The 22,216-nt window shown below is 34.4% G+C and overlaps 1 protein-coding gene across 3 annotated transcripts in view; it reads left to right on the top strand.

The window, feature by feature from the left end:
- The window catches only part of LOC147844615 (uncharacterized), a 102,204-nt gene that overhangs the window by 50,082 nt on the left and 29,906 nt on the right, over positions 1 to 22,216 (top strand). For 2 of the 3 annotated variants that reach the window (XM_088649947.1, XM_088649948.1), the window contains exons 6-7: positions 3,794 to 3,873; positions 7,175 to 7,228. In XM_088649947.1, coding sequence (XP_088506073.1) covers positions 3,794 to 3,873; positions 7,175 to 7,228 — 134 coding nt within the window. Of the gene's footprint in view, positions 1 to 3,793; positions 3,874 to 6,758; positions 6,813 to 7,174; positions 7,229 to 22,216 lie in introns of all 3 variants that reach the window. The other variant, XM_088649946.1, reaches the window with a different exon arrangement.

Below are 22,216 nucleotides of genomic sequence, written 5' to 3'. Positions count from 1 at the left end.
CACAACCATAATACACTGTGATGTAGCCTGGTTCGCTGGATCGTTTTGTTTCACAACAATCGAGCCAAGATCTCCTCATTCTGGCGTTTTCAGACCGATTGATTTGGCGCCGACTTAAGCACAATTGCAGGATTCACATAGGCCACGAACCGCTCTCACCAGGCAAACATGACATGTTCCGTAACAAACATCTGGGCATGAAAGCACGCAATTGACAAACAGTCACAGCCAAATTAAACTTTAGTGACAAGGCAGCACTGGCCTCGATTGGGCCAATAACCATTCTGTATGCTGTCCCGAGCATCTTGCATGCTGCTTTTTTTTTGTGGGGTCAATTTGGGTTGGGATAAGGGTAATGTTTTTGTTGTTAGCATAACTGTATTTCAATATTAGTCTGTATGTTCAAAACCAGCAGATTATACTATGCATTACATACTTAGTCATCCTTATTAAAATCGAAACACCATAAACACAAATTAAAATCAATTTTAGAAACAGTAGCTACATTAAAAAGCTCATTTAAAAATGCCAAAACTATAGCTATGGAGTCCATCTAGTCATCTAAACGCTTATAAACCAACAAATCTGCTGTGTTTCAATATAACCATGTTCCTTTTTACCCCATGCCACAGATTAATTGGCGTATGTCATGGCTCGGCTTAGCACTTTCTGCATCTCGCTATCTGCGTGCCATGCAGATCTATGTAATTTAATTATAGCACACCTGCCAAACTAAAAAGTATCGACCTTGTAAGCCTGCCATGGTGCTTGTACGACCTTGTCTTCCTCTCGCCGACCCGTTTGCCTTCCCTCCCACATGCTGGCTCGGAGATTATCACCTGGTTTGAAAATGCAAGCGCTCTGCTAAAGCGTTCATTTGGATGCAGGACACATTCGGCAGGAGATGAATGCCACTGTCCTGACCCTCTAGAAAAACACTCTCATTTTTTTTTCTTTCCCCGATACGCGCTGATCCGTGATCGATGACCAGGCCGCTCAAATCCAGGTGGGGTGGTTGGGTTATGGAGAAGTCGATGATAAAGACATGTGGGTGGTGTATAAGAAGCATCCAAAACACAACTTGTACTGATGCTGGCGACTATAGCAGTGCTTGGCTTTTTTTAGCTGACTTTGTAGGAGTTGGAAACATGACCAGTGGTGGTATGGTTTTTATACAACCATGTGAGATTGTATTTGCCATATTGTGGTATGTTTAATTTATTATTTGTATGTACAGTGCTCATAATTGAGCACACTTTATTTTGAAAATGATTTTTTTCATTGAATATAGGCAATATATCTGACAAAAGCAGATTTATTAAATGAATATATTTATTAAATTATTATTTTTGTCTCCAAACATCTTTAGAAATAGGAAAATTATACATTTAACAATCACAACGCTGTATCTTAGCAATAGGTAAATAGTGGTTTAACCTTTTTGCGACAATCTAGATTTATGCAACATACTTAGAAATCATGTCAGTGGATCTTACACCCTTTTTACAACCCAACACACATTCACCGACTCCCAGATGAATCCTCAGTTATGGACTGTTGCTTCGAGTCACTCGTTAAAAATGTTTTCACATTGCTGCGACATTGTTTTCTCAGTTATGACTGATGCATACAGTCTGCTTATAATCAACTACTCTTGTAAATGATATAAAGCTAAAGGGAAAAAAATAAGAGACCCTTTGACAAACTAAATAATGTCAACTAAATTTTATTCATATTTTAATTTATTAATATATATATATATTTAATTTAATATAATTAATTTAATATATTTAATTTATTGAAAATATATTTAATATTTTTCCCTAAGAAATAAACAAATTTGTGTGTATTAAGCTTCCTATAGAAAATATTCATTTAAATGAGAGATTTGTGAGGGCTTTACCCTATGAGACAATTCTGTACCAATTTTTAAATTTGAGTTCATAATATATATTTATTGTTGAACAAAAGTATCAAATATAGAGCCTTTTTAGTGGTGTTATATATTTTAGTGGAGCCTTATTTCTGTGGTGTTATATATAAATATATCTCATGGACTATGACTAGCCAGTATAACATGCACCATTCTTTACAGGCTTGTGCACAGACCCTTACACGAGGAGCACCCCCCTGTGCACGGCCCTGATTCTATATTTCTTAAGTAGTCAACATCTAAAGTGGGGAAAAAATATTATACAGAATGAAAAAAAGTCGAGTCCTAGCTGGTTCAGTTGGCAATTCGGTGTGGAGTTTGCATGTTCTCTCAAATGCTGCTTTGGGTTTACGCCGGATGCTTCTTTTTCCCCCACTGTCCAAAGACATGCGCTATGGTACAATAGAATAAACTAAATTGGCCGTAGTGTACGTGTGTGGTGTGCATGTGAGAGTTTGTATGGGTGTTTCCCAGTGCTCGGTTGCAGCTGGAAGGGCATCCGCTGTGTAAAATATATGCTGAAATAGTTGGTGGTTCATTCCGCTGTGGCGACCCCTGATGAATACAGGAACTAAGTTGAAGGAAAATGAATGAATGAATGAATGAATGATTGGATTTGCACAGTATAATAAAAAAGAAATATAATGATTATTATTATATTTTATGCATTAGTTAATATTATTTAATTGTTTTAATATTATTTAATTACCTTAAAATTATGTTACTAAAATGTATGCAAAAATGTCAGTATTGATTACTACACATTTGTTTTTATGATAAGTTTAGATTGAACTTAAATGTTATATGCTATATTTATATAACGTGCTTAAATTATGTTATCAATATTATTGTGCTTTCTTTTAAGTTTTTACTTTGTGATAATTTGTACTCTAGATTCTGATTGGAGCCTAATTAAAATCCTAAATTAAATTGAAGTGTGGTTATTTAATCATTCAAAAATCCCCAAACAATGAAAATCTTCTGTGGACAAAGTTACATACAGCTGAAGTCTGAATTATTAGCCCCCTTGTTTATTTCCCCCCAATTTCTGTTTAACTGAGAGATTTTTTTTTAACACATTTCTAATCATAATAGTTTTAATAACTCATTTATACTAACTTATTTATTTTATCTTTGCCATGATGACAGGGAATAGTATTTGTCTAGATATTTTCAAGACACTTCTATACAGCTTAAAGCGACATTTAAAGGCTTAACTAGGTTAATTTGATTAACTAGGCAGGTTACGGGTAATTAGGCAAGTTATAATGATTGTTTGTTCTGTAGACTATCAAAAGAAATGTATAAAGGGACTAATATTTTTTTCCATAAAATGGCTTTTTAAAAATTAATGCCTGCTTTTATTATTGCCAAAATAAAACAAATAAGACTTTCTCCAGAAGAAAAAATATTATTAGACATACTGTGAAAATTTCCGTGCTCTGTTAAACACCATTTGGGAAATATTTCAAAAGAAAGAAAAATCAAAGGGGGGCTAATAATTCTCACTTCAACTGTATATATTGTGTGTTGCAACATTTAGTTTGATTCTCAGTTGGGTTGATTTCGCGACTTATCTTTTAGTTCTTTTCAGTTTTTCCGAACTTAAGCACATAATTACAGCCATCCTCTAACACAACAGACCAAAGCACCTGTACAGGAATAGAACAAAACACTGATGATTAATTGTGCACTTAAATAGGTTTCTTATAGAGATGAGAAAAAGACTGACTTGGGAAACGATGGGAGTCTTTGTACAGGGTCTTTGGTACATTCATAATGAATTCCTTTGAGGAGACATGATGAATGGATTGTCCTGTGGCTTTTGTGCTAATGTTCTGGATGTTAAATACTTAACAGAGCTCTGACGCTGGCCGAAGACGAAGGCTGACTGATCTCATGACTCACGACTGGACAATGCTGGAAGAAATGACCTCTAGGTAAGCTCCTCCCAAAAAAAGCATCATGCAAAGTGTTGGGTGAGTTGCTAATTATATAATTTAAATGACTTTTCTAATTACCTTGTCTGAAAAGTAATTAAAGTTCTCAATAAGTAATTTGATTACTTGACTGATTTATAATCTCAATAAATCTCAATGCAGACAAAAATTTATTATTCTATAACACAATCAGTTTTATAAATATGAGTCAAACTGGATCATTTTTATTATTAAAAAAAACACACTTAATGTTAAACATTATATTTGTAAAACAAAACATCACAACACATGTTGTACATGCACACCATATATAGACAAACATTTTGTACTTATTTATTATAAGCAATTGTTTTTTTATGTTAAAAATGTGTTTATTATTAAAATATCTGAATATGTTTTTATTTTAATTTAATTTTTTCCTATGCTCAATATCTGAATATCTGGTTATATTTTTATATACAAAATATCTGTTTTTATTTTTAAAATTGTTGATGATGCTCACAATATCTGAATATCTGGTTATATTATCATTACTTTAAAAAAAAAAATAAAAAATAAATAAATAAATATATATATATATATATATATATATATATATATATATATATATATATATATATTTTTTTTTTTTTTTTTTTTTTTACATAATATATCTGTTATCTGTATAAATGTTTGTATATATCTGTATAAATGGTTTATTTTGCAACAAATCTGAATATCTGTTCATACTATTATTTATAAAATCTGTTTATATATTTTAAAAATGGTTTATTATGCAAATTATTTGAATATATACGTTTATATTAACATTTATAATACATCTGTTTTTTTAAATTGTTTATTAGACAACATTTCCAAATATTTGTTTATATAATTATCTATAATATATATGTTTTTATTTAAAAATGGTTTACTATGCACAAAATCAGAATTTCTGCTGAATTTATACAGTATATATATATATATATATATATATATATATATATATATATATATATATATATATATATATATATATATATATATATATATATATGTTTTTAACTTTATTTGTAATATTTGTAATAACTTTCAATTTCTATATTATTTTTCTGGAACTAATTTCTTACTTAATTTGTTGCTTCTCTTGTGCATGCTATTATTTTAATTATGCAAATATATGTATTTTATAACAAATTTATAGATAACTATGTAAATTACCTAAAAATGAAAAGTAATCTTGTACTTTACCTTTTCATTGGAAAACTAATGTAATTACAGTAACTGGTAACTTTTTAACTGACTATATGTTGTCGTAATTACCTGCAACATGGGGAATGTGTTACCACCTTCATGGTGAATGTGTGAACGTTTGCATTCAAAATTAGAGAGTCGTCGGCCAATAATCAATAATTCTGGGTGTTGTTTGATTGCCTTTTAATCCAATTTTACCTGCGGCTTTCATTTCTTTTTTCCATATTGCTTCATCTCTAGGTGAAGGAAGCTCACTGCCCTAGTTCCAATCTGCTGCGCTGTCAAATCTTAATGGATTTTATGATCAATGGTTTTGAGACCAAACCACTTTATTTTCTTGTTTTGTTTGTGTTCTGTCTGCTGTTTTTTTTTTCTTTCTTATACCAAGATAAATTACACAGAAGCGATTGTGCTCCTTTTTCTTCCACCGCTTCTGAATTCACCTCTCGAATGCGGGCCTACGTCTGAGAAAACCAAAATCCAAAACCATTTCACGGGCCAGTGCTTGGGTGGTTGCAGAGGGACCTTTTGCTTCTCAAAGGCTAGCACAAGTGGCCACTCAAGCAAAATGGCTCACATCTTTATTTTTCCTTAAGTATAAATATGCACATATGCATTTATCCTGCTCTGTTAATATTAGTTAGCAGTTTTGTATGTGGCATAATACATTTGCAGTATAAAAAATGTATTAACGTTAACATTAAGCACTGAAAAGCTTCATGGACAACAAATATTTATTTGCAGAACTAGTATCACTCTTGCACATTTGCACAAAATCTATTTATTTTAGTGTTTAGACATGAACAATTCCTGTAGAATCTACAGTAACTTGCTGGTACCAGTAACTTACTGTAAATCAATTACAGTAGAAATACTGTTTACATTTACAGCACTATTTATCTTGCAGCATGTATGTACAGTATTGTATCTTTACTCTAAAATAAACAGTACTTTTCCAACTTTAAAGTACAGTAACATACCGCATAACTGTGCTACAGTAAAATACACTTCATATTACAGTTAAATATTGTATCGTTAAAATCAATGCATTTTCAAACCCATCCGCATTTTTAGGCCCCCCAAAATGTTATTGTCATGTAAACGAGCAAGCAAAATGCATGAAATGTTCCTTATAAACATCCCTTCAACGTCAAAAATGGTCCACGCACCATTTTATCTGCATTTTGTTGGACAAAAGCCATTGCTTTCTCCTTATTTGGAAACTTAATCTATCTGTCAGAATGGCTTTACATGGAGATTATCCAGATTACGTCTGAATACCATATTTCTAGCAGCGCATGTTTGTTTTCTCCTTGATGAGTGTTATTTGTTGGTGAGTGGGACGGAATAAAATGCAATTTTCTGTCATGCAAATCAAGGAGTGTGTTTTTAATCAGACATATGGAAAGGAATTTGCATGTGCATTTGCAAAATGTGTCATGACGGCTATGTAAGTTTGGGCCCTATTTGCAATATGGGAACTATATATTAGGATTTATTAAACATATTAGTGTCTATACATTTCATCATTTTTAAATTAAACTATTTACTTTTTTAATGTTTGTAATTGTGTTATTGTATTATAAAGTAACTCTTGTTATTTATATACATTTTAGGTTGCATTTTAACACTGTTTATGAACTTTTCCACAGAGCTTTGAGCACCTTGAAGGTCCTGGGATGCATTTTGAAAACTCCTCCATTAAGGTATGGAGATTATCTTGTTGGAAACCTCTAAATAGGGTCCAAATTGTATCTTAAATGTCATTGTAATAGTTTAACTCATTGCTTCGAAAAACAAATGATGTGTTCAGTATGCCAATTTAAATATAATATATAAAATTTAAATAAGCGGCACGGTTTCTTGGTGGTTAGCGATGTCGCCTCACAGCAAGAAGGTTGCTGGTTCAAGTCTCGTCTGGGTTAGTTGGCGTCTCTGTGTGGAGTTTGCATGTTCTCCCTGTGTTAGTGTGGATGTTTGTAATTTTGTTATTGTATTATAAAGTAACTGTTGTTATTATTACACATTTTAGGTTGCATTTTAACACTGTTTATGAACTTTTCCACAGAGCTCTGAGCACCTTGAAGGTCCTGGGATGCATTTTGAAAACTCCTGCATTAAGGTATGGAGATTATATTGTTGGAAACCTCTAAATAGGGTCCAAATTGTATCTTAAATGTCATTGTAAGGATTTAACTCATTGCTTCGAAAAACAAATGATGTGTTTAGTATGCCAATTTAAATATAATAAATAAAATTTAAATAAGCGGCACGGTTTCTTGGTGGTTAGCGATGTCGCCTCACAGCAAGAAGGTTGCTGGTTCAAGTCTCGTCTGGGTTAGTTGGCGTCTCTGTGTGGAGTTTGCATGTTCTCCCTGTGTTATTGTGGATTTTCTCCGTGTGCTCCGACAGTCTAAAAGATATGTGCTATAGTTGAATTGGATGAACTAAATTGGCCATAGTGTATGAGTGCATGTGTGAGAATGTATGGGTGTTTCCCAGTTCTGGGTTGCGGCTGAAAGGACATCCGCTACTTAAAACATATGCCGAAATAGTGGGCTGTTCAATCTGCTGTGGTGTTCCCTGATATATAAGGCACTAAACTGAAGGAAAATGAATGGAATTAAATTGTAGTATGTAGTTTGATGACACTCAATTGGTGCATGAGTTTGTGCAAATCCTCATAATAATGATTGAAAATGATCCAGATAGAAACTAAAGTGAAAGCACAGTGCAAAAAAATGCTTTGAACATTTTTTTTAGTCTTGTTTCTAGTCCAAATATCTAAAAATTCTCAAGTCAAGAAGCGTTTTCTAGACTAGTAAAGAAAATAAAAGATTTTTTTTTTGCAGTGTTGGGAAATCAAACCTTTATTAATTTTACCAATTTTACCTTTATTTAATTTCCCAAATATTTTTATTTGTACTATTTTTGTATTTTTTGCTACAAATTAAAATATTTTCAATGTGCACCCTAAACTAAGTTAGCATAAACACTTTCCTTTATTCATTTCACATGTCCTAAATTATTATTATTATTATTATTATTATTATTATTATTATTATTATTATTGTTGTTGTTGTTATTGTTATTGTTATTATTATTATTTTATAGATTATTATTATTATTATTATAGATTTATTATTATTATTATTATTTTACATTTATTATAATTTTAAAAAATATTATTATTATTATTATTATTATTATTATTTTACATTTTCTATAATTTAAAAAATATTATTATTATTATCATTTTACATTTATTATTATTATTATTATTATTATTATTATTATTATTATTATTATTATTATTATTATTATTATTATTATTATTATTAAACCAGCTTATTTTCTGGTATAAATGAGAATATTTTTAAAATGCACCTTTCTCTAAATCCTTTGGAACAGCATTTCGGCTCTCTAACTAAAGCCCCGCCAAACTATAGTGCTGAGCACAAATTGCCTGATAAAATGAAGAAGTAAAATCAGTCATCAAATTGTTAGCATAAACGCTTTCCTTTATTCATTCCACATTTCCTAAATTATTAATATTATTTTTATTTTTAAATCAGCTTATTTTCTGGAATAAATGAAAACATTTTCAATATGCACCCTTCTCTAAATCCTTGAAAACAGCATTTCAGCTCTCTAACTAAAGCCAGAGCAAACCATAGTGCAGTGCACAAATTGCCTGATAAAATGAAGAAGTAAAAACAGTCATCAAATTGTTAGCATAAACGCTTTCCTCGTGGAGTGATTGCACGGAGAGTATTTCTGCGAAGAGGCAGAGAGACGGCAACATTTCAATGGTTTCACTGTTTCCATGGCGATGCCGACTTCAGCCTCGCTTTCGCTGTTGTCATGAAGCTCTCTGCCCTCGCTCGGGGTTCACAGTCCACATGAAAGCATCAGGAGAGGATTCTTGGCTGTTTCGGAGAGGGATGTCAACAGACTAATAATTGGGCCATCATGCCCTCGGTGAACGCACGCCGACTGTTTCCTCAAAGCACATCACAACGATCAACCGTTCTCTTCATCTCTGACTTTTTACCACAGTGACAATTGTTAACTGTCAGTGGGTTTTTTTGTTACACGCCAACAATGCATCCTCCTCTGATGCTGGTTATTTCAGTGATCTTATTACCACTACAATATCTATTTTCCCTTTGATATCTTTGCTAAGCCTTTAGGTGTAAACATTGAGCTACTGTACCAGTCGGCATGCATATTAATCAACAATCAATGTTTGATGTGAGGCATTGCTTCCTGTTTATATTTCCTCTGTGCATCAAGGCAGATCTTAGATTTCTTCTTAAATAGTAGAGAAGAACACTAAAAACACCAAGAGAATCCAAGAAATCAATGCATAAATGCAGTCTGCCATTTTCAGTAGATGTATTAATACTGTGTTTTTTTTTTTTTTGAGGAAAAATGCTCCCTGTGTTTTTATTGGATCTCCAGAAAAGTGTCTCTGTGCATGTTATACAGTCTAAAATGCATGGTTTGTGACCATTCACGCAATTCTGCAGGCATCCTTGCAGTCTAATGCTTGTGAAATGATCATTTAAGAGGGGTTTGACCAATCAGGAAACGATATAACATATAGTCCAGAACGTCAGTCAGAGCAGCATCGACAAGCCACTCCACTGTTTTCAACAGTCTGGCGTTTATAGAAATGCAACACCAGCATTTCCAAATTAAAATGTTGTTTTTAACATTTTTGAAACACTCCTTAGTAACACTTTAGAGTAATGATCCATTATTTCATGTATTTACTAACATTAAGTATGAATTATTATTTATTAATCATTGTTCAACACTAATGCATTTTTTAAATCAAAAGAGGCTGTGTTTGTTATTGCAGTTGTTAATGCACAGCAGGGTTCCTGCAGGGTTTTACAATTTCTTAAATTTCTAAATCCAAAATTTAGGCCTTAAAAAGTCTTAAATTTACTGAAATATTGTGTTGTTGGTCTTAAATCTTTTTTTAAACAGGTTTTAATTTTTCTTGGTTCATGTATGGCTTTCAAATCTGGCCAAGACCCATACAATCACCAACAACCAATCTCAATAAAACTTTTAACTTTTTATTTAAAAAGGTAGTTTTAACTCTATTTATCATGGTTTAATTATTTTCCCAACAGTCATATTTGTTTAAAAGTTCTCCATGTATTCACTGCTGATAACACCGTCTTGGACAGTTTGTTTTGCATAGATTTAAGTTTTTTTTTTTATTTATTTATTAGGTTTTTTTTTAGTTTTTAGAACTTTTAAAACATTTGTTCATTATTTACATTATTTAAAAAAAAAGGTTTATGCTGGAAAAAGTGTATGGATTCAAGTAGATTTTGCTTGTTTTTACAGAATATTTAAAATATTCAGCTAAAAAGCAAAATCTAAAATATTTGTATTTTTATTATTAATGTATTGTTGTATTATTAAATATACTAAATTATAATACATTTTTTTTGATAGGACAAATCAAAATCTTTTCCATCTGTGTCATTTAAAAAAAAAAAAATCCTTAGCCCTAACCCTTTATTTGCCTAAAATTTCATTCATAATGGTCTTAGAGATGTCTTAAAAAGTCTTAAATTTAATTCTGTGATACCTGCAGAAACACTGTGCACAGTTAACATGAGTTAATGCTTTTAACCACTTAAAGACAAGTACTATTTTGGTCTTTCCTCCAGCATTTGCCTATCCAAATTCAAAAGCTTTCCAAATTCACATGCAAAGGTTTAAATGCAAAAGTTTGTTGTCATTTTAAAGAAAGCCCTTTGAATTTTCATAAAACACTGCTGAAAGTAATTAAAATAATTGTATATGTTGTCTGTGTTAAACCCATCCAAAAAGATGAAAAATGGTAAGAAAAACAACTAACAATGCAATTTTAAACAACATGTCTCACTAAAAACAATACTAGAATTTTTTGTTGTTGTTGTTGCTTGTTCAAACTACTTATTTAAAATGAGTTGAAACAACACAATTCTTGAGATTTCATTGGGACAACTTAATCTTTTTATGTTAAATCAACAAAATTTGTTAAAAGTGTTAAGTTAACTTAATCGATTTATGTTGAGACAACATGAATGAATTGTGTGGAACCCTGCATTTTTTACAGTGAGAAGTTTTTTAGAGCATATTTGATGCATAAGAAGTTAAAATGCAAACCTATATATCTATTACTTCTTAACTAAAAGTAAATAAGTCTATAAACTACTGTTTATTGCAATAAGTAAATTACAAGATGTAATTTTTATTAAATATTCATGTTAAAAATATAATTCTAAAGTTTTTTTTTTAAATCTATCTAATATTTCCAGCCAAGTTTTAGTGAACTTGCAATATTGTTAAAAACACAGAACTTTCTGTTCTGAAAAAGGCCAAAATACACGCAAGATCATTCACATATTTTTCTCATCTTCAACTAACACAAACACTTTTGAAGGGATACCAATATTGACCAATAAACGTTTTCCCACTTAAAACTAGTTACAGAGACATCTCCTTTGTATTCTGCAGCCTTACAGTTAAGCAGCCATTCAGGGAGTGATCTATACCAGTGGACGCAACGTATGCTGGTGATTTTTCACTGGTCTTTTCTGTAGGGGTTGTGCTGGCTTTGTCAAAAGTGGCAGCAAGCCCACAGTTACAAATGCGTTGTCCATCATAATCCTAGCGCCATTGCAGAATTCCCTCAGCGGCCTGATCCCCAGGACCTCTGCTGCTTTCTTTCCATGAATCATGTCCAAGTGCGTGGTAAACAACCTATTAAGTGACCTATTTGTCCGTGGCCAGTTCTGCTAGCTCACTCACGGCAATTACTTTGGCTGAACGTCTGCGGTGAAGCACTTCAGAATGCTTCGCTTTCAAATCGATGACCGACCCCGCTCACTCCCTCTTCCAGAAAAGCACAAGCACTCTACTGTAATATTAAGATTGCATGGAGTGCTCCAAGACTGTACTGTAAACGTATGGCAGACTCATTGGCTGCGCTTCAAAAGCATTAGAGCTGTCTAACTTGGGTTTGATCAGTAAACTCAATCGGGGTTAACATCTACATTCCCGCTTCAAGGTATAACATTGTGTCCATAACAGATGGATATTTTGATGGATATTGATGCTTGGTGGTCAGGTGCCATGCACTGGAAGGATCTCACAGTTGCACCAAGAGCCACTCAACCGCACGGATGTCACTTCCATTTAGTTATGAAGTTTGTGGCTGTACATTTCCTGCAATCGAGCCGTCAGCCGCTGTCAATCACAGGGAATGAACGACACTGCTGATTGCACCGCTGGTAATTATAGAGAACACTGAAAGCGCTGCTGTGTCAGAGAAATCTGTTATTTTTAAGCATGCATTTCTCATGTGTTCCTGGAAGGATTTACAGAAAAAAATGCATCTCCAAGCACTAAAGCAATCATTATCATTTGCAGAGGCAATATATAATTCAATTGGGGGAACGTTTTCAAGTAAAAGGGGATAAATGTGGTCAAAAGTACACTGAGTTTGGAGACATTAAATTGCTCCATTTTGCTTCTCTGTATGAATTGGAGGTTTGTTGTGTCCATCTCTATGTATTTGCAGAGCTTTTAGTGGCCTCGTGAGAGCAAAATGCTGGAGGATAGTGGGTTTAGTCCATGCCTGTTAGCTTTAAAGCATCTACTGGTGTACTCCAGAAGTTCACAAAATTTACGGTCTTTTTCTTTCCTTCAGATGGAGAAAAGAAAACAAAAAGATGAGGGGGTAATGGGGTTGAGAGTGACACAGATACTTTAGTTTTGAAATGCCAGGTGGATATGTTTTTGGATTCTGTTTGTGAGTTGTCTACTTTAACTAACACGTTCTGTTCGGAAGAGGGTGAGAGTTGAATAGTAAATTTGGTGGTCTGTGAAAGCAAATTACACTACCTGACAAAAGTCTTGTTGTCTATCCAAGTTTTAGGAACCACAAATAATCGCTTGACTTCTAGTTGATCATTTGGTATCAGAAGTGGCTTATATGAAAGGCAAAGGCCTCTAGATTACGCTTATTTTACCAAAATGAAACATGATCATGCCTTGATTTTTAATTATTTAATTAGGACAGTAAGGTCTGACTTTGCTTAGACAAAAGTCTTGTCACTTAACAGAAATAATGTCTATATATATATATATATATATATATATATATATATATATATATATATATATATATATATATATATATATATATATATAAATCGAATATAAAGTCATGCTGCAATGGAAACAGAATGAATATTGTGTATGACTCCCATGAGCATGGAGGACTGCATCCATACATCTCTGCAATGACTCAAATCACTTATTAATAAAGTCGTCTGGAATGGCAAAGAAAGCGTTCTTGCATGACTCCCAGAGTCCATCAAGATTCTGTTGATTTATCTTCAACGCCTCCTCCTTTCTCTTACCCCAGACATGCTCAATAATGTTCATGTCAGGTGACTGGGCTGGCCAAACCTGGAGCACCTTGACCTTCTCCGCTACATTGCAGATCTCTCATACGGCCACACACTGAATGTAACCCCAAACCATGATTTTTCCTTCACCAAACTTGACTGATTTCCATGCGGGTTCCACTAGGTCTTCTGTAGTATTTGTGATGATTGGGATGCAGTTCAGCAGATCGACCTTCTGCCACTTTTTCAAATGATACATTGAAAGTCAAGTTATTGTGTGTTACTCTGACAACAAGGATCATGTTCATATTTGGATTTCAAATATATATTACATAAATTACATGTATATATATTTGCCCCCCTTTGAATTAGTTTCTTTTTTCATTATTTCCCAAATGATGAATAACAGAGCAAGGACATTTTCACAGTATGTCTGATAATATTTTTTTCTTCTGAAGAAAGTCTTATTTGTTTTCTTTCGATTAGAATAAAAACAGTTTTAAATTTATTATTAACCAATTTAGGGTCAATATTATTAGCACCCTTTAAGCAAATTATTTTTTCGACTGTCTACAGAACAGACCATCATTATACAATAATTTATTCAGCTCGTTAACCTAAATAACCCAGTTAAGCCTTTAAATGTCACTTTAAGCTTATAGAAGTGTTTTGAAAAATATCTAGTCAAATGTTATTTATTATCATCTTGGCAAAGATAAAATAAATCAGTTATTTGAAATGAGTTATTAAAACTGTCATGTTTAGAAATGTGTTGAAGAAAGCTTCTCTTCATTAAATGGAAATTTGAGAAGAAATAAACAAGGGGTCTAATAATTCAGGGGGGCTAATAATTCTGACTTCAACTGTATATTCAACCATTGAAATTGCAAATATGTACAACCATATATGAACACATATTTATAATATATTTGAATATATATGTACATTCTGGTGTTTCAAAAATAGATATGTGTAAAATAGCCCTTTTTTGCATATGTGAAATCCCAATATGCCATACTTGTAATTTTCATTTATTACCATTTATCCCTATACATCATGATATCACATTTAAAGAGAGACTTTTAACACTGCATTTCAGTCTGTAACATCCTAATGACTGTTTTCGAACATGTTTCCTAATTCATCTATGCAGAGAGAGAGTTCTTCATTGGTTCTGAATGTTTATAAAAAGGCTATTGTGTGCTTAGCTATAGTAAAAGATGTTTACCACTAGATAGCTGTTGATTGTATTATTATTAATTTTGGCAGAACTGTATAAATTGGTGAGTCAGTGATAGCACCACATGGGCTGCTGATTAAGCATTGACTCAGGCCAGTCTCTAGAGCTCTCAGTCCAAGGAGACTTGGTCCATTGTGTGCCACTTCATTTATACGACAGCACGGGATTCATTCTAATCAGTTAGTCACTTTTAATCGTGCCTGGAACGCACTGCTGTTTGCATTCATCAAGACATGTGAATGCGCTGAAGATTTCCTCAATGGTTAAACAATAATCGCTTGCGTTGATAATGTAAGGATTTACCATGTTATCTTTCTGCAATAGTTCGCAATGGCCAAAGATGCATTGAATTTCCAGATTTATGAATACTCTACTATAGTTGACCTTAGAAAAGGTAAAAGATGCCACCCACACACACACATCATCATCAGAGATGCTGCAGGCCTTTGTTTTGCCTCTTGAGAGACGTTCGATTTTATCGGAGCGAACATTTTAGATGATAATTAATCTCTTTGCTTTTCATACCACAACACCTTTCAGTGTGTTGTAACTCTTGGTGTCATCTGCGCAGCGAGAAATTGCGGCTACAAGTCACCCTAATGCAATTAGCACGTCTTTTTTTAGCCATAATTTGATGTTTGGGTGCCCTATGATTGCAGAATTCCTTGACTTGGCTTCCTGTGTGTGTGTTAAAAGGAGGCTGTTTCCACTGGCTTGCTTCCCAAGGTTTTCTCTCTCTCTTTGTCTTTTTAAATGTCTTTGCCCTTTCTACGACAAATTGCTGAACTGTAATCACAGTCAGAACTCGCATACTCTTTATGCAGAGTGTGCATATCATTTGCACATGTCCAAAGTCGAGTGCCATTTCCGTTTGGGAGAATCAGAGAAAGTCCTCTTGGATTCCCTCTCCAGCCATGCTCTACATAAGAGAGGTACTTCTTAAATGCATAAAACATCTCTTCCCATTAAAACCGCGATTCTTCCACTTGCGATTTAGTCTAAGAGGTCTAAATACAATTTGAGTGAAATGATGGTACCATCTAGAGTTCATTTGCATGCTAAAAGCGCTTTATAGAGACGTCAGTGGACATTTTTCATGGTAATCTCAAAGTTTAACTGCTCTTCAAAATAACTTTTCCTTTAAGAGTTATGACGGTTTAATGGCCTCATTTATTTTCTTTCTTTTTTGTTTTGCAACTAACAAAAGCTCAATAAAGATAAAGAAGTTTTAAGAGATGTCTTTAAAGTTATGAGTGAGAACTAATGCTGAACAATACATCATTTGTGCATCGATATCGCAACGTGTGGATCTGCAATAGCCACATCGCTGGATTAGATTTAATATATTATTAAATATTATATTTTTAATTGGGGTGTCACGGTGGCGCAGTGAGTAGCACAATCACCTCACAGCAAGAAAGTCACTGGTTCGAGCCCCGACCAGGTCAGTTGGTATTTTCCTGTAGAGTTTCCATGTTCTCCCTGTTTTCATGTGGGTTTCCCCCCCACAAGTCCAAAGACATGTGCTATAGGTAAATTGGCTAAGCTAAATTTTCCCTAGTGTTTGTGTGTGAATGAGTGTCTATGGAAATTTCCCTGAGATGGGCTGGAAGGGTATACGCTGTGCAAAACATACGGTGGATAAGTTGGCGGTTCATTCCGCTGGGGCGATCTCTGATAAATAAAAGCAATAAGCTGAAAAGTAAATGAATGTATGAATATTTTTATTTATTTATGTCATTTTACATTTGTTTATTTATTTTCACCACTTTAATGCTGTTAAATTCCCTATAAAACCCAAAAGCACTGTTAGTTTATTTATTTTTGTGTTTAATTTATTATAGTTTATGCAGATTAGCCGGCAGCTTGCTTTTTGCACCTCTTACATGGTCGCCCACGGAAGCTAAGCAGGGCTGTGCCTGGTCTGTACCTGCATGGGAGACCACATGGGAAAGCTAGGTTGCTGCCGGAAGTGGTGTTAGTGAGGCCAGCAGGGGGCGCCCAACCTGCGGTCTGTGTGGGTCCTAGTGCCCCAGAATAGTGAGCGCCGTCTTTCTGATGAGATGTTAAACTGAGGTCCTGACTCTCTGTGGCCGTTAAAAATCCCAGGAAGTCCTTCGAAAAGAGTAGTAGTTTAACAACCGCATCCTGGCCAATTCTGCCTCTGTCGATCATGGCCTCCTAACCCTCCCCATATCATAATTGGCTTCATCACTTTGTCTCCTCTCCACCAATCAGCTGATGCGCGGTCTGGTGCAAAGTGGCTGCCGTCGCATCATCCAGGTGAGTGCACTGGTGTTGGATGAGGAGATTCCCTCTTATGTGTAAAGCGCGTTGATTGCCTAGAAAAGCGCTATATAAATGTATGATTATATAAGTGTAAATTTTATTATTATTATTATTATTATTATTATTATTAGATCTGCTGTATAGAAAAAGACTTGTTCATCCCAGTCGATCCAAATTAATGAAATCTTTCTAAATAGAGTTATTCAGATCATCTGCTGAAATTATATTTGTGATGCAATATTATACATCACAGCAAAACAAATATTGCAATGTCAGATTTTTCCAGTATTGTGGAGTCATTAGTAATTAACAATTGTGTTGGTGTGTTCAACATTGTATTATTCAAATCTATACTTTAAACATCTCCATATTCATAATAACCTGACCAGTTGACAAGTTTCGTCTTTCAAATCAGAACATGTTATTAGGGCATTGCTTAAGTGTTATGAGGGGTTTCTTAGATGTTCTGGTGATTGCTAGGTGTTTATTATGGTGCTTTAGGTTGATGCTGGGTAGTTGCTTGCGTGGTGTGGGTAGTTTCTAAATGGTTGCTTCTTGGTTCAAGTCATAAGGTTCCATGAGGTGCTTTGAAATGTGCATTTGTGTTTTATGTGTATCATCATTTAAATTGACACATAAAGACAGGGTGGGACATATAAAAAATAAAAATAAAAACTTTAAAAAAACAGGCCTTTCATTATTATAGCAGCATATTGCAATAGCATCGTAAAGGGGTCATGCCAGATACTAGAGAGAAGTGTCGATTGTACTGTGAATTGTACTGACATGCGGCAGTGGTAATGAATTACAGCAATTTTACCGTCTTTATTTTGAACATACACTGTTTTAAAAAATGTTTTAAACTTGTAAGACTCATTCTTGATCAGATTTGATGATGATTGATGATCACAGAGAGCTGAACAGATCTCTTTACCTCCTAGGGCTTAGTGGCCGCATACGTGGACAGCAAATTTGAGCTCTTAAGTGGTTATTTAAAATACTTTGTATGTCTTTAACAAAATATAAAACTTTCATTGTCACCCTGCTACTGTTTTGCAGCATATGAAATGTCCCAAACACTATTTTTAACTATCCAAAATGCAAAACAAAATTAGTTTTTAAGCTCTGATAGTCAAAACATGTTATATATGCATTAAAAAAACAGTCAGGAAAAAGTGTCTTATGTAAATTCGGACCATGAGTTCACATATATGGTCATCATTTTTCTCTAAAAGTACATCATATCAAAAGATGATACTTAGGTTTTATCCTAATTAGGTTCCAATAAGCCCAAATAGCAAAGAGAAATAAAAGATGCATGTAAAAAAATAGCTTGAGCCTGTAGAGGTTAATCCCAGTTGCTTTGTGCACATCTTGTCTTGTTGATATGATTATACGCATCACTACAGAAGTGGCTGTCAGTCAATTCGGTGGAAGGGGAAACCACACTCCTATGTCACATTGCGGTGGGCCTCAAAATTTGAGGGATCTGGATCCTATTTTAACGTCGGGGAATTTAAATAAACAGACTTAATGTCTTTATATCACCTCAGCATGCAATGGACACACTATACCTACACACAGTTCTGTCCAAACAGCTTACAAAAGAGGATTTTCTTCATAGGAGCCCTTTAATGTTAATTTTAAGTCACTGTTTTGGAGCACACTAGCTTGTAGACGTCCTTCAGACTGACATACTGATACAAACAACCTTTATTTTGATTGTGTGTGGATTTAAGTAAACTGGCATTCATCTGAATTAATTGATGGGAGCGTTGAATTGTTCACATGCATGGTGCCATTGTATAATTGTTCAGCATGTGCTCTGAAATACAAAATGATTGCTTGGATTTACAATTTTTTCAACAAGGTAAGTGCTTGCAAACAATTTATATGGGCTGAATTTAAACAAACAAATTAAACTTGGTAATGTTCAACTTCATTTGTTTGTCTAAATTCAGCCCATATACATTGTTTGCAACCTCTTGCCTCTTACCCTAAACAATTTAGTAAATCCAATCAGTAATTTTATTCCGGTGTGTATGGATGCAACTGGTTGTTGTGTCACATGGGGATATTGTACTGAAGATACTGAAGTACTCTCCTTGGATTTACTCATTTAATCCTGGCCGCCTCATGAGTAGATGTCTTGAGTTTTCAATTTAGCCGAGTGAAAGAAAATAAATAAACATTTCTCCCGCTCTAATCGATTTTTATGACATGTCCTGATTTGTACATCTACTGAGCCGGTGCCCAGCAGAAATACTTGCTGTGGAGAGAATTATCAGACGAGTGTGGCCGAAATACAGCGCAGGCCTGTTTGTCGGTCCCTAGCTTAATCTATAAAAACATGATTATGTACACAAGGCTTACATAGATTTCCCCCAACGTTGCCATTGATTACACTTCAACTCCAAAAGCTGTTCTCCTGTAGGTCATTTTGTGTTGCTGCCAAACACACACAGAAAATAGCAAATGTTAATTCAGGCTTCTCAGATCTGCATAAGTTTGATCCACTGAGCACGTTTGGGTGAGTGGGCGAAATCCCAGATTGTAAGCTTTAACATGGGCAAAGAGCAAATGCGCTGGGTCTGAGGTAAGCGCTAAGATGCGCAGCTGGACTTTAAAGACTGAATCTTGAGGTGTGTGTTTTTACGTTTACATTTTTTAAGTGTGTGTCATGAATCTAAACTTGCTTTCTTTTTGTCTGAATGAAAAGAGAGCGCTACAAAATGGCTTGGTACAGAAGAAGCGGAAGGAAGCGATGCCAGGGTTACACAAGGAATGTTTGGGTTCAGACCACAATCCTTCATAGTCCTCTTTCACCAAGGACATGAACAAACACATTCATTCACGATCAATAGAGGTGATAAGTGATTCTTGGAAGATGCTTCTGAGGACAAACAGCACTTATATAGATAGATAAGCTGAAAATGGTTACATGAATGCAGTTTGATGTGAAACAAAATGTGAGGATGCAAAGGGTTCGACTTGAAGCGTATTTGTCATCAGTCAGGCTCAGTCTAGTTCATTGGTTTTGGAAGAATTTATTGATACTTGTTGATATTTATTCATTAATTTTTGTTAGGCTTAGTCTGTTATTTATCATGACTCACCACAGCGGAATGAACCACCAACTGTTTCGACATGTATTACACAGCGGATGCCCTTCCAGCTGGAAACACCTGCACACCCATTCAGACACAGACTCATAAACTACGGCCAACCACCTTTAGCGTATGTCTTTAAATTTTAGGAGAAACCGGAACACCCAGAGGAAACCCATGGGTAGAAAACATGGGAAGAACATGCAAACTCCACACACAAGGGACCTTTTTGCTGTGAGGTGACAGTGCTAACCACTGAGCCACCGTGCCACACTTAAATGATGATATATTAAGATTTACTGACATCTGACTGAATGTTGAGCACAGTTTGAGATTTTATTGAGAACTCTAGAAGAGATACAGTAGATACGAGATTAAAAATGTCTTATTCTTAAAGGAAAACACCACTTATTTTTGCAAATAGGCTACAGTAGAGGCAATGATGTTGCGCAGCACCTGGAATTCAGCTAATCTTCTGTATTCTGGTTAAAATAGAAATGGTTTTATGATCTGCACTGAAGTAATTATGTTTTAAATCATCTCTCACAATAGTCTTCATTGTTGCAGGGCATGTACCCTGTCGTGTTGGTTATATTGATGGAAATTAACAGTTTTTCAGACAACAAAAATGTCTGTATTTTGTGATTCATGTTTTATTTTTGCCGTTTATTTATGCTTTGAAATTGTCTTATTGGACCTTGATCTTTTTTCAGCAACTTTTAACCAAAATAGCATTTTATTAATACTTTTAATAGTTTAAAATAATATATTATCTGGATTGCTATTGTATATTATGCTACAAAAACCTTTCAATAAGCTGCCAATACTGTTATTTTGCAGACTTACTTCTCTATATATTATTTATACTTATACAATATATTATTTAAAACAACTAAAATGTCAATAAAAGTCACTTTGTTAAACTGTAGAGTTGAATTTTCAACATCAAAAGTCAACAAAGCGAAGATTAACATCCCATAATGCAATTCACAACTGTAAATAAATGGAAAACTCTTGTGAATCACAACATATGGAAACTGTTAATTAACAGATATCCACGATATGGCAGCAAAGTTGCTTGGTTATTATGTCAGACTAAGAGTATAGTTCCTATTCATATTGGTTTAGAAAATACCAACTTTTTAATTTCTGTCAGTCTTAGTAGACAATTAAACTACGAAAAGTCAAGCTTAAATGATTAAAACTCTGGTCATTTTTGAGTAAGATGCTAATGATCTAATCTGATTCAATGGTCTATGCTAGGCTAAGCTAAAAGTGCACCCGCCAGAAGATGGTCAAAATGCAACATGGGCTCATTCTGAAAACGTCCCCCATATACATTTCTGGAGATCGCGAATTATGTAGCCAGAAGTACATATGACGGTAGTGGCGGTATAACATTCTTCCTTTTCTCGCTTATCAGCTGACCACTTACCTCCGTATTGGCGGCTTTCCCGCTGTTGTTTGTCCTTTGGCTCGCCATGTATGCTGGCAGATTTGAGACACTAGGAAGAGTTGACCATGACGACAGGGTTGAAGTCCGGCAAAGAACCAGAAAGCGGGCCAGACAAAAACAGAACACAAAAAAATAAAATAAAAAAAGTGAATACCAGAGTGAGAATGTGGTAAAAGCTGATAATGTGGTAAACATCAGGTGAGGGCTTTTCCTTTTCTGGATTGCTTTTTTGAACACTACCGTTGGGTTTATGGATGTGGGTGAGCGCTGGTCAATCTGTGCTTTTTAAAAACACTATTGGTTGGGTTTAGGGAATTAGGAGGGTAGGTCAGTCGATTGGTCAGTCAATCAGTCTGTAGACATCAGCCTCTTTATGAGAGAACAGCAGGCCTGAATGGCACCCATGAGAGAAATTTCAAAAAGGGTACACAGCAGCCTCTGGTAAATTCGCGAAAACAAAAACTGCAACAAAGTCGCTCCTGGGACGTATTTGGAGCTTTCCAGAAATGTATATAGCGGTAGGTTTTCAGAATGAGTCTGTGTTGTAAAAATGGCTAAACTCAACTGTTTAACACTGTGGGTGTAGTAACAT

Source organism: Danio rerio, chromosome 4, assembly GCF_052040795.2.
Source record: "Danio rerio strain M-AB ecotype USA chromosome 4, GRCz13ab, whole genome shotgun sequence".
NCBI classification, from domain to species: Eukaryota; Metazoa; Chordata; class Actinopteri; order Cypriniformes; family Danionidae; genus Danio; species Danio rerio.
Note: the sequence above shows the minus strand (reverse complement) of the source record. Positions and strands in the feature narration are given on the sequence as shown.